The sequence below is a fragment of the Lactuca serriola genome, chromosome 2, assembly GCF_051521515.1.
Source record: "Lactuca serriola cultivar US96UC23 chromosome 2, Lser_US96UC23_V15, whole genome shotgun sequence".
Lineage (NCBI taxonomy): Eukaryota > Viridiplantae > Streptophyta > Magnoliopsida > Asterales > Asteraceae > Lactuca > Lactuca serriola.
Window position 1 is genome coordinate 186,845,502 of NC_136409.1, and position 12,567 is coordinate 186,858,068.

Genomic DNA, 12,567 nt, shown 5'->3' on the forward strand with positions numbered 1-12,567 from the left:
TCGCCGAGTCCTCTTTGTGACAACTCTATTCTGTCGATTTCAGTCTATTCCAACACTTCCAACTCATAGATATGGACTCCTTATGCTAGCATTGCACGTAAAGTTGCTAACTTTACGTACATGCTGTTGGATAAGGTGACTAAGTCCATAACTATTTCTGGTATGTACTTGACCCGACCTGGCATGGTCCGTTTGGGTTGCATGGCATCATGCATTTGGATAGACTCAATGAGAGAAATAACACTTGTGGTTTATTAATATATTATAAGTTCTAATATATTAATAGTATTATTTAATTAGTATTGATTAAGAATTAATTTGGAATTAATTAAGTGATCAAAAGATAACTAATTAAATATATGGGTTGGTTATGTAAATCATCCATAACTTGTATAGTGGGCTAGAAGGCTCCATGGATTATCAAGTTGGGTTAAACCCATATGATGCTCCATGGGAGTTACAAACCCATGGGTCATGGAAATGAAGAGCCATGACACATTAGTGTTTACATGGTGTAACCCTAGACGTGTCAACACTATATAAGGAACACCTTCTCCACCAAAATCGGCTACACAAGGACAAGTGAGGGCTAGGCCGATTTTAGAGTGTGTGTATTCTCTCAAAAGTCATTCCAAAAGCATTTGGTGTTGTGTGAAGCATTTGAGGCATCACACTTGGGGTGTTAGACTCTCAAGGTTTCAAGGAATCAAAATCAACTACACGGTATGTAATTCTAACTATCCTTTTAGGATAAAAGTTCCCCATGTATGCTAGATAGGATTACGAACCTTGGAAACCAAATGATATGAGATGACACCCAAACTCTGGATCTATACTCCTTCCTTGCTCCTTTCTCCTTCAACCTTCAAGATGCACTCAAAAGGGACCTTAATCTTCTCACATAAGCTCAAGAATGAAGTTGGGTGGCTAGGGTTTCGTCTTTGGACAACGGAGGCTGCAAATGAAACCCTAGAAATGAGAATGAGATGCTTAAATAGGGTTTCCCAAAACAGACCAGACTCGCCGAGTCAGTCTCCCCGACTCGTCGAGTCGGTCACTTGATCCGCAACACGGGTCACGCTCCGACTCGTCGAGTTCCTCTTTGGACTCGACGAGTTGACTCCTTTAACTTAGGGCTTTTCTTTCCTTTCCCGATCTTCCTGATTCTGGGTGTTACACAAATTTCAATTGCGTTTGAGCTTATATTTTTCACGAATCGAAGCTTTCACCAATTTAGCCGCCTCCCGATCTTCAGGGTCGAGGTGGCTCACATCTTGCATCAACAACGAATAATCTGTGAGTCAGACCGTTTCAAATGTATGTTTTTCCAAAGTTGTAATCAATTGTGCCATTGTGTCATCATTTCCTCCGATCCAGTTGACAACTCCATTCCGACTAAAGAATTTGGGTTGCATGGCATCATGCATTTGGATAGACTAAATGAGAGAAATAACACTTGTGGTTTATTAAGATATTATAAGTTCTAATATATTAATAATATTTTTAATTAGTATTGATCAAGAATTAATTAAGTGATAAAAAGATAACTAATTAAATATATGGGTTGATTATGTAAATCATCCATAACTTGTATAGTGGGCTAGAAGGCTCCATGGATTATCAAGTTGGGTTAAACCCATATGATGCTCCATGGGAGTTACAAACCCATGGGTCATGGAAATGAAGAGCCATGACACATTAGTGTTTACATGGTGTAACCCTAGACGTGTCAACACTATATAAGGAACACCTTCTCCACCAAAATCGGCTACACAAGGACAAGTGAGGGCTAGGCCGATTTTAGAGTGTGTGTATTCTCTCAAAAGTCATTCCAAAAGCATTTGGTGTTGTGTGAAGCATTTGAGGCATCACACTTGGGGTGTTAGACTCTCAAGGTTTCAAGGAATCAAAATTAACTACAAGGTATGTAATTCTAGCTATCCTTTTAGGATAAAAGTTCCCCATGTATACTAGATAGGATTACGAACCTTGGAAACCAAATGATATGAGATGACACCCAAACTCTGGATCTATACTCCTTCCTTGCTCCTTTCTCCTTCAACCTTCAAGATGCACTCAAAAGGGACCTTAATCTTCTCACATAAGCTCAAGAATGAAGTTGGGTGGCTAGGGTTTCGTCTTTGGACAATGGAGGCTGCAAATGAAACCCTAGAAATGAGAATGAGTTGCTTAAATAGGGTGCCAAGTCCCCATATTAGGGTTTCCCAAAACAGACCAGACTCGCCGAGTCAGTCTCCCCGACTCGCCGAGTCGGTCACTTGATCCGCAACACGGGTCACGCTCCGACTCGTCGAGTTCCTCCTTGGACTCGACGAGTTGACTCCTTTGACTTAGGGCTTAGGGCTTTTCTTTCCTTTCCCGGTCTTCCTGATTCTGGGTGTTACACAAATTTCAATTGCATTTGAGCTTATATTTTTCACGAATCGAAGCTTTCACCAATTTAGCCGCCTCCCGATCTTCAGGGTCGAGGTGGCTCACATCTTGCATCAACAACGAATACTCTGTGAGTCAGACCGTTTCAAATGTATGTTTTTCCAAAGTTGTAATCAATTGTGCCATTGTGTCATCATTTCCTCCGATCCAGTTGACAGCTCCATTCCGACTGAAGAATTTGACGATGTTGGTTTTCCTTTTTCTTTTCCTCGAGCTTTTGCTTTGTCCTTTCCCATGGGACGATGAGACGGACATATTTCTTTGATGTCGTCGTTATCATCGTTAAGATCAATGCCAATGTGACCATCCGATGATATTTGTTGTTAGCTCAAATATGAAGATGTTCGGCTTCTTTTTGACGGATTAGCAATGTCTTCATGTGTTGCAAGATCCTTCCACCTAGTGCTTCGTTTGACAATTTCCCATACATGAATGAACTTAAAAGGCTTCAACATGTCATCTTGGAATGTTGTGTGCGTTTTTTTCAACAAAACTTGCTTCACTTTTGCCGCTAGCCCATTGCTTTTCGAAGTTTGTGTAAATTCCGTTCCAATGTGTCACAAGTTTGTTAGCAATATTTCATTTCGAGTTACATTGGTCAGACGCCCGATAATCTGGGTCTTGACCCATACCAATACAAAACCGCTCTGTAACACGTAACCAAAATTGATCAAGCGATTGCCCATTTCCCTTGTTGATATCTTATAATATGTCGACCAATGCCCTTGCTAATTCCGTCTCTTCTTTTTGAGTCCATCTTCTCGAATCAGCCTTCCATTTTTTTTGGTTGTGGTTGTTCTTCGAGCTCAGAATCAAAAAGTGTTTCGATTACGGGTGTGAAAGGCAGTTGAAATTGAAATTGGAATTGGGTTTGCGTTTGGGTTTGGGATGTTGTTTGGGGTGGTGGGGATTGGAATTGAAATTGTTGTGACACTTGGAATTGTGAATAATAGATTGGAACACCGCCTACAAACGTTTGGTTTTGAGATGAATCTGTTTGTGGTCGGAAAGGTGGTGATGATGTCGGATCGTAACCGAAAAATGCAAATTGGTTGGAAGAGTTTGGGGTGTTGGAAGACATTTTGATTATGTGTGTGTTTTGAAATATGTGTGTGTTTTCAAATTAAAGGTAAATGAATATAAGTAAAATGACTTATAAGGGTAACTATGTTTTAAAAACTTTCAAAAAAACACCATTAAAGTTTTACATATCCAAAAAACACCATCTAACTAAAGGTTTTGTATAAAAAAACACAAACAAAATATACTCTTTATTCAAACCCCACCCCCAGGTAACCCACGTCTGTAGGTTAAATGTAAAAAATGACCTGACAAAATTGATTAACGGAAATTAAGCAGTTACATGGCTTTTTTCTTTAAATTTATTCTTATGTTGATTAAGGGGAAAAGAAGTCTCATGTTTTTCAAAATCATTTAACGCAAGGGAGGGAAGCACAAAGCCTCTCTAGGGTTCGCTTCTAGGTTTGATTGCTCAAAACCTAATGTTAAATCGATTTCCACAACCTTGGTGACATCGATCCTGATCAGCCTTGAAGACATCGAGTTCTACAACAAGGTTGTTGTTCTCATGGAATTCGCTCAAACCTGCAACATTAAATTCTCTCAAACCTCTTGATATTCCTGAAATCAAAATTGGGTACACGAATTTTCAGGAAACAATTTCTTTTCGATTTTTCCAGATAAGAAATTGAAATTGAACATTCAAATCTTACTCTAAATCACATAATATGCAAGCTTCAACCGGCTTATATCACATGTTAAGAGTGACAACTCATATATTGTCGCAATGAATTTGTTTTTTAACAAATATCCCATATTGACCAATATAGCCTGTTTAAAAGTGCATTTATGGACCATTTTAAAGTTCAGTTTTTTAAAGCTCAATGTCTTAAGAGGCAGATTAAACAAATTTTAGGATTTCATTCGATGTGTGGACAACAACAAGGACAATAACAAGAATGAGGATTCCATTTGCGTTCATGTACAACAACAAGGCCATTGAATTTAATATATTCCCAAATTGCCCCCGTGTTACGAGTATGAGAGTCTCACTATTTGCTGATTATCACAGTTGTGGTGAATCAGATCTTATCAACTTGTTGCCAGTTTATCAACGATTTTGCCCCTGTTAACAGTTTACAACCTCCCAGACCAAATGAATTGAGCTTTGGCTTTGGCAGTTCACTTTCTACCATATATACAAATTTCCGTATCTGCTTTTCCATTGCACTTGAACCATGATTGGGGTGCATATGGAGGTTATGTTTAACAATAACAGGTGCGAAATTCCCACTATAAACAACATTAGCTTGCAACTCAGTTAAGCACAAAGGTTTGCATCATCAACTTCAAGGGACAAAGCTATAAAGTGTAGACTGATTCCTTTTTCTTGGTGTGCAACTGGAATGGAATGACTGATTCCATTCACAATTAAAGTCCAAGGGACAAAGCTATAAAGTATAAAGGGTAGAACGTCATGTTTATCAAGGGACAAAACTGTCATTTTTGCCATATTTGAACTATCATTTTTGTCAAGGGTATAATAACAAGGCTGGAAAACTTTAACCTTGAAAAGCATCAAATCATGATTAGGTCAAAACTGTCAATACTATCAAGCTAAAAAGCACAAGTGTAGAATTGTCAATACCATTACACAAATACCATATAACCTCTTATATCCATCATCAGCTTCACTAATATCACAAATACCATATAAAAATCTTATTTATAAGCAATCTCATACCCGGGGTAAAATTGTCAAAAACACTTTCAAAGTTCCAAAATACCATTGCAGGTAAATATATGAACAAAGGAGTGAAGGACACAAACAAACTGTCAAGTACATTGCTTTAAACTACAGTTATAAAATGACTGTTATACAGGTTATATAAAACAGTAAAATTGTCCTCTTCAGCTCCTATATTTCATCTATAACATGTTCCTCTTCACGCTTTCTACTTCAGCTACCAAACATGTGTCTTCTTCATGCTCCTATATTTCATCTGTAACATGCTATTCTTCATGCTACTCTACTTTAGCTTCCAAAAAATCTAGTTGTGAACCAAACTGCAACATACTCCTCTCCATTTGGGCTTCATATTATATTTTCATCACGTTATTTATCACCGACAACTTTCTGAAGATAAATAATGAAGTCTTTAAACTCCATGCTCCGTAAGTCTACCTCCAGTGTGAAATTCGTTTGTTATCGATGGTGCTGGAGAGATCGAGCAATCGAACCCTTCTGTGAAATTCTTTTGGTACCGATCGAACCCTAATTTCACTCCCGTCGTTTTGAGTTCAAGTGGTTATTTGGGTAAATCCACGTAATACTCAATTACTCATAAATGACATGTAATTTGATTTTTTTTCCCTTAATTTCTTTTAAACCGACTATATTAGAGCTTTACCTAGAGATGTCGGTGACCTTATAGGAATATATGGGATGATATGAACAAAGCGTGTAGTTTGATGGTTTTTTAAGGACAAAGAACTTAGTCCATTGGTGTTTTTTATGCAGGGTAAACGGTATTTTTTAAATTATTTTGAAACTTACTTATCCTTATAAGACATTTTTCCTATGTGGTTAATTCGTAGATTAAATAAAAATAAATAAAATGGTAAAAATCTATTTTCTTCCGACGTTTGAATTGTTCAATTTCACCATCGGTGGTTTCCACCGTTGGTATCTCATCGGCGGCAAAATAGGGGTAAGGCGCTGTGTTTACCGGCAGTAAAGGTGTCCACATCGGACTACTGCTGGTAAAACACAATCCACACCGTTTAGCGCAGCACAATAAAAAAAACCGCAGTCCAATCTGGATCAACTTAGATTTTCATGATTATTTTTGTAATTTCTTAAAGTTTTAGTTATTGTTTGGAAAATTACAACTAAGCTAAATTTGTCTTCGACCATTTCCGAACCACGATATCCTATTTAATTTATATAAAATGTTTTTATATATACAAACGGCAAACCAAATAAAACTTTAGAAGACTCGTGTTGGTAGACATTATCAATTTAGAGGAATGTCGAAACAAAAATCGATATTCAACAAATCCCTTTTGACTTTGACTCATTTATTATCCATTTATCAGGACACCAATGAACGCGGGTTTATCCAATATTTTACATGTATATTTATTGATACAATCAGCGTATAAAGAGTGAAGGGTGTTAATGATTTGAATTAAAGGTAGCAATGGAAAGTTCGGTAATAAAAGAAGCACCCTCATCCAACCGTTATAAACTTTGATCCCAGTTAGATCAACGGCTACAAAGCCTTTTACAGCAACATTAATACCAAGGCCACCATTAACAACTTCCACGTGCATCCTAGGGGCCACACCAGCCAACGTATACGGACCCTAAACTCGCACCTAAATCCAATTTCATAAAACCATTTCAAGTCCGCCCTGCAACAAATCACGAAAGGGCAAAAACCATCCAGCTGCACCCCGAGAAGATCCACAGAGATTATTGAGTAGCACTCGTACATGGTTAAACCTTGTAAGAAAAATCTCTGAAGCATCATAGACACCGGCTTTACCTTCTCGCTGTAAAGAGCGATTGCAAAGTTTTTGAGGTTTTTTGCTCTGGCGTTGAATTTGATCGGCGTTTTTGCAGATTCATCTTCATTTAGCTACTACATCATACAGGTGTGTTTTGTAATTCTTGTCTATTTTTTTGGATTCAGTTTGTTGTTATTTTGTGATTTTGCGGATGGATCAGAACTTTGACTTTGATTTTAAAAGTGAGAAAGTCATGAAACGTTCAAGCTCTAATTGAACCTCGGACCTCAGAAATGTTGGAACCTCATTTTGGCAAGAAACGGTTTTGCGTTCAATTTTTACTAAACCCTCGTTATTGGATCACTTTTAGTTTTAGCTTTTTGAATGTAAAACCCCTAATGTCAGTTTTAGTGTAACGATACGCCGTTGGATGTGGGTGTTTAGAAATTTAAGAACAGGTCGTCAAGCTCCAGCAGCTAGGCAATAGATTTATGAAGGATCTGGAAAAGTTGGGAAGGAAATTTACCTTCAAAGAACGAAGAATGTATAGATCCCGACTTATTGTTTCTTTGCTTTTTCTCCGACGGTTGCGTATAAAAAGGTTATAGTTTGTAGCTACTAGTTTGCAAATCAAGCGATAAATAGCTAGGTTTGTCATGAAAAAAATGCAGCTGGAGCTTGGAAGCGCTTATAGAGAGAAGTCTGGGACATTTATTAGAAAATATGGTAGGTGTTAGAAATGAAAAGCTTATATACACAAACATGGATACCAAAGGAAGTACTTCTGATTGACATTAATTAATCTGTATCCAGCCTTGTTTCTTCCTGTATAGAAATTGGTCGGCTCGGGTCTTGCCCTTGATCATCTCTTACAATGTCTATGTAGTGAAACTTTTTAGGTGCATGAATATGGATGCAAAAAGTAGTTACTGGACACCCTAGGCAACTGGAATATATAATTAATAATGTATTTTGTCAATGTGACAATTTGTATGATGAATGATTTGAGTTGCTAAAGTCTGTGTGTTCCCAAGTATTATACTGCTTGCGATGTTTCGTGTTAATACAACTTCTCATTATATTATTAGAAAATGAGCTTTTCCTGGGGAAGTAGAGAGAGAAAATTGAGCAACAAAGGCGAGTGCTTAGCTGTCTGATTGTTTAGAGGAGCATTAAATTTTTTCAAAGGTTACATATATCAACAAAGGAGACTAAAAATGTTTTGAGTATTAGTTGAATATCTTAAAAGCTCTCCAATAATCACAGAACAGGAGAATCCTGTTGATAAAAAGATTTCTGATATTTGTATGATAACATATTTGTTGTGATTGTGAAGTTGATATTATCTAATGAGATGTGTGTTATACAGATTAGGGGCGTTTTATAAAATTACATTCCCCCAAGTTGGTATCCCAGAAGATGGCTTCTGTTGGAATGGCTCCACTGACAGCTGAAAAAGTTGATGGTGATTCAATGTTTGTTGACAAACTGCCTGAGGAAATCAATGAAATGAAAATCAGAGATGACAAGGTGGAAAAGGTTGTCTTTTATTTATTATTTTTTTTAACACCTTTCTATATGTGCATTGAGTGCATCTTTTGTACAATGAATTCTGACACACATAAATGATAAATCTATCCTGTTGTAGGAAATGGAGGCAACTGTGGTAGATGGAAATGGCACTGAAACTGGTCACATTATTGTTACTACTATTGGAGGCAGAAATGGTCAGCCCAAACAAGTAAAATTATCAAATATGAATCACTTTCTGTATTTTTATGATATAAATTTGATTGAGTTTTTATGTTTCAGACAATAAGCTATATGGCGGAGCGTGTGGTGGGGCAGGGTTCTTTTGGAATTGTATTTCAGGTAATAAATAAATACTGTATAAAGGAAACACAAGATATATATATGATGTGGAATTACTGTTTTATTTACCCTGTGGATCTGGGAATTGCACTTGTGCAGGCGAAATGCTTAGAGACTGGAGAAGCTGTTGCAATTAAAAAAGTATTGCAAGATAAACGATACAAGAATCGGGAACTGCAGACAATGAGACTTCTTGATCATCCAAATGTTGTTTCACTCAAACACTGCTTCTTTTCAACAACAGACAAAGATGAACTTTACCTAAATTTGGTTCTAGAGTATGTACCTGAGACAGCTTATCGTGTAGCAAGGCACTACAGCAAGGCAAATCAAAGAATGCCCATGATTTATGTCAAACTATACACGTATCAGGTATATTAATTTGTTATTTTTTTCTTCCTAAAAAGTTATGTTATATTATGTAATGAGGTTTGGTTTGTTTTTTCAGATTTTCAGAGCACTTGCATACATTCATGCAATCGGTGTGTGTCACCGTGACATCAAGCCTCAAAATCTTCTGGTGAATCCACATACTCACCAGCTCAAACTCTGTGATTTTGGAAGCGCTAAAGTTCTGGTAATATTATATACTAATATTAATATATCTTGAATTTGAGTTTGATTGTAAGTTGTAACAAACAGGTGAAAGGGGAACCAAATATATCGTATATCTGTTCACGATATTACCGGGCACCTGAACTCATATTTGGGGCGACTGAATACACAACCGCAATTGATGTCTGGTCAGTCGGTTGTGTCCTTGCTGAACTCCTTCTAGGACAGGTTCTTTCTCTGCCTCTTTAGTCTTTACTTCACCTCCTAATTATTATATTTTTTTTACAATATCCTTTTGTACCTTTTTCTAGCCCTTATTCCCTGGTGAGAGCGGAGTTGACCAACTCGTAGAGATCATTAAGGCAAGTAACTTATTATGCTTTTTTTTTTCCTTAAATATTCAAGTTTTTTATTTTTATTTTTTGAATTATGTTTATATGTGTGTAGGTTCTTGGTACACCAACTCGTGAAGAAATCAAATGCATGAATCCAAACTACACAGAATTTAAGTTCCCACAAATCAAAGCTCACCCCTGGCACAAAGTGAGTTTTATTTTATATTATATATAGAAGAAGCCCGATTTGGGGTTTGCTTTTTTTTTTTTTTTTTTTTTTTTTTTTATAAGTTTATAAATGTGATGTGTAGATTTTTCACAAGCGGACACCCCCAGAGGCTGTAGATCTTGTTTCAAGACTCCTCCAGTATTCTCCCAACTTGAGATGCACTGCTGTAAGTGAATGCATATCTTATCTTCTTCCTTTTTGTTTTGTTTATTATTTATATATAGGCACATCATATTCTAGTTTCCATGGATAATAAGAATAATAAATTGAACAAACAAATCAAAACAGTTGGAGGCATGCATCCACCCCTTCTTTAACGAACTTCGTGATCCAAGCACCCGTCTTCCAAATGGCCGCCCCTTGCCACCCCTCTTCAACTTCAAGCCTCAAGGTTAGTTCTGTCTTTTTTTTTTTTTTTTTCTTTTCATTGTGATGATGGAATTCCTCCCTCCTTCCTTTATAACTGGAGGTTGATATAATTAATTGATATGACAGAGCTAAAAGGGGCATCTTTGGAACTTCTGGCTAAACTCATACCTGAACATGCTCGGAAACAGTCTCCCTTCCTTGGCTTCTAAGTTGTAATCAATCGCTTGCCTGCCTGCCTAATTTATTGTTTGTCCTCAGCCTCAGATATATAGCAAGCAAGCAAACAAGCAACTGTGGTTTATTAATGTTTATGTTTAGTTTTTTGTTGAACTTGATTGCTTTTGTATTTTGTGTTTTATATCATATGCATATGCATATGGTGAAACTTATGTAGACCTACCTGTATGGAGTATGAAGGATGATTTATATGCAAAAATCTGTTGTGGTTTCTTATTATATTCAGTGCTTTAAACGGGAACCAAAGACCAGAGTAGTTGTCAACAACGGCCAATTTTATGTTAAGTTCTAAACCAGATTCAAGTTGGACCGGTAAAAACCATTTGAATCGGTTTGTTAGACTTGGATAAACGGATTTCACTTAACCCATTAAAAAACGTCAATTTCCCAAGAAAATTGACTGGCTTGATTGATGAGGTCATTTGGAACGTATACATCTCGAAAGCTAATGCACACCACTGTCACATATAGACCGACGGTCGAAGCGGGAATTGATCAGTAGAACAATTCAACTCAAAAATCTGTTTTTAGAACATTGATTAGATTATACTTCCTTCTCAAATAAAGAATCCACCTACACCTACATCTAGGTTATTATTGTTTTGGTGTGTTATTTGGTTATGGACAAATCTATGATTTTAAAAAAAAAATCAAAGTAAATTGAAACAAAGTCCTCAAAGAATAAAAATTTGGACCGATGGTACAAACCCAATATTTTTTGACCAATTTTTTTCAAATACTCTTTTAAGTGGTTAAGGGTGCGTTTGTTTGTGGAAAATTTTCCAATTTTCTAGAAATTTTTTCCAAGAAAAACGGAAATTTTGAAAACGCGTTTGGTTCGTTCAGTTTTCTAAAGTTTTCTAAGAAAATGAAAATTTTCAGTTTTCCAAATTGTTTGTAAATTAGAAAAGTGATTTTTATAGTTTTTCAAAGTTTTCCAAATTTCTAAGATGGAAAATGAAATTTCATCCGTTCCAACCAAACATGTTTTCATTGAAAATTGAAAATGAAAACTCAACCCTATTTTCTGAAAACATTTTCATAGAAAATGAAAACAGTTTTCTACAACCAAACGCACCTTAAATGTCTCGTGTTAAAAACTCGTGATTTCACAAAATTGCCCCTTACCCTAATAAAACCTAGGAGTGAGCAAAACAGAACCCAAAAACCAATAAACCGACAAAAACAAAACATTTGGGTTTGAAACCGATTAAAAACCGACCCGACTCTCTATGTTATATAGTTATATATTTTATTAAAAAAGAAAATATATAACATTTATTCATTTAATTGTTTATTAAAAAAGAAAATATATAACCTTTATTCATTTAATCTAGTTCTCGCTCACTCGCTTAACCTCAAGCCGACGACAAGCCCTCAAACTCTCACCTCGTTCTCTCATGGATGGATCAAGCATAGCCCCGCACTCTCACAGTGTCGCACTGTACACCACCGTTTCACCCCAGGTCCGCAGAAGCCAGAAGGAACAAGGAAGGTAGCAAAATCGACAAGCAATTGAAGTGTAAAGTTCTCATGCAGCGAAATTCTTCAACACATTTGTCACTCGGAAGTTCTCAAAGAGCGAAATCCACAAGTAAGCACCTTCTTTTCTTAGTTCTAAGTTCTCAATCTTGTTTCCATCTTGAACAACTGTGAGTCTGTGATTCAGCTTCGAAATGCACATTCTTTTCACTTCCATTTTGTGATTCATTTTCGAATTTTTTTATTGATTAGGCTTCTTTTCTTAGTTCTTAAATGTATCCTATATTTGAATTGGTGACTTGCTAGTGCTATTGATGGAGTTGTATAACTGATTATTCATTATTATTCATTGTTTTAATTTATGTTTTGTACTATTTTTTTATTTTTTTAATATAATACCCATAAGTTGAACCCAAAAACCAATGAAACAATCCAAAAACAAAAACCGAACCCAACGGTTCTAAAACTCAGAAACCCAAATTCATGGGATGGTTGGTTTTT

General features: G+C 36.4%; 1 protein-coding gene across 3 annotated transcripts; it reads left to right on the forward strand.

Annotated features, from left to right (window-relative positions):
* The first annotated feature begins 6,826 nt into the window (after window positions 1-6,826).
* LOC145087751 (shaggy-related protein kinase epsilon) lies at window positions 6,827-10,803 on the forward strand. 3 transcript variants are annotated; one of them, XM_079025806.1, is made up of 12 exons: window positions 6,827-7,134; window positions 8,357-8,517; window positions 8,636-8,728; window positions 8,800-8,859; window positions 8,959-9,231; window positions 9,308-9,436; window positions 9,502-9,642; window positions 9,726-9,776; window positions 9,862-9,957; window positions 10,061-10,144; window positions 10,267-10,369; window positions 10,474-10,803. In XM_079025806.1, the coding sequence occupies exons 2-12, from the start codon at window positions 8,407-8,409 to the stop codon at window positions 10,554-10,556; spliced, it is 1,224 nt and encodes a 407-aa protein (XP_078881932.1). In that variant the 5' UTR covers window positions 6,827-7,134; window positions 8,357-8,406; the 3' UTR covers window positions 10,557-10,803. The 3 variants fall into 3 exon arrangements, with proteins under 3 accessions (XP_078881932.1, XP_078881931.1, XP_078881933.1); XM_079025805.1 differs by having other exon boundaries at window positions 6,830-7,134; window positions 8,357-8,526; XM_079025807.1 differs by lacking the exons at window positions 6,827-7,134; window positions 8,357-8,517 and having other exon boundaries at window positions 8,647-8,714.
* Window positions 10,804-12,567: the final 1,764 nt, after the last annotated feature.

Bases quoted from the DNA above. Each gene is read 5' to 3' on its own strand.
- LOC145087751 (XM_079025805.1), top strand. From the start codon at position 8,407: ATGGCTTCTGTTGGAATGGCTCCACTGACAGCTGAAAAAGTTGATGGT. The intron at 8,729-8,799 runs GTAAAATTATCA...TTTATGTTTCAG, and splicing joins GAAATGGTCAGCCCAAACAA to ACAATAAGCTATATGGCGGA. The intron at 9,232-9,307 runs GTATATTAATTT...TTGTTTTTTCAG, and splicing joins TCAAACTATACACGTATCAG to ATTTTCAGAGCACTTGCATA.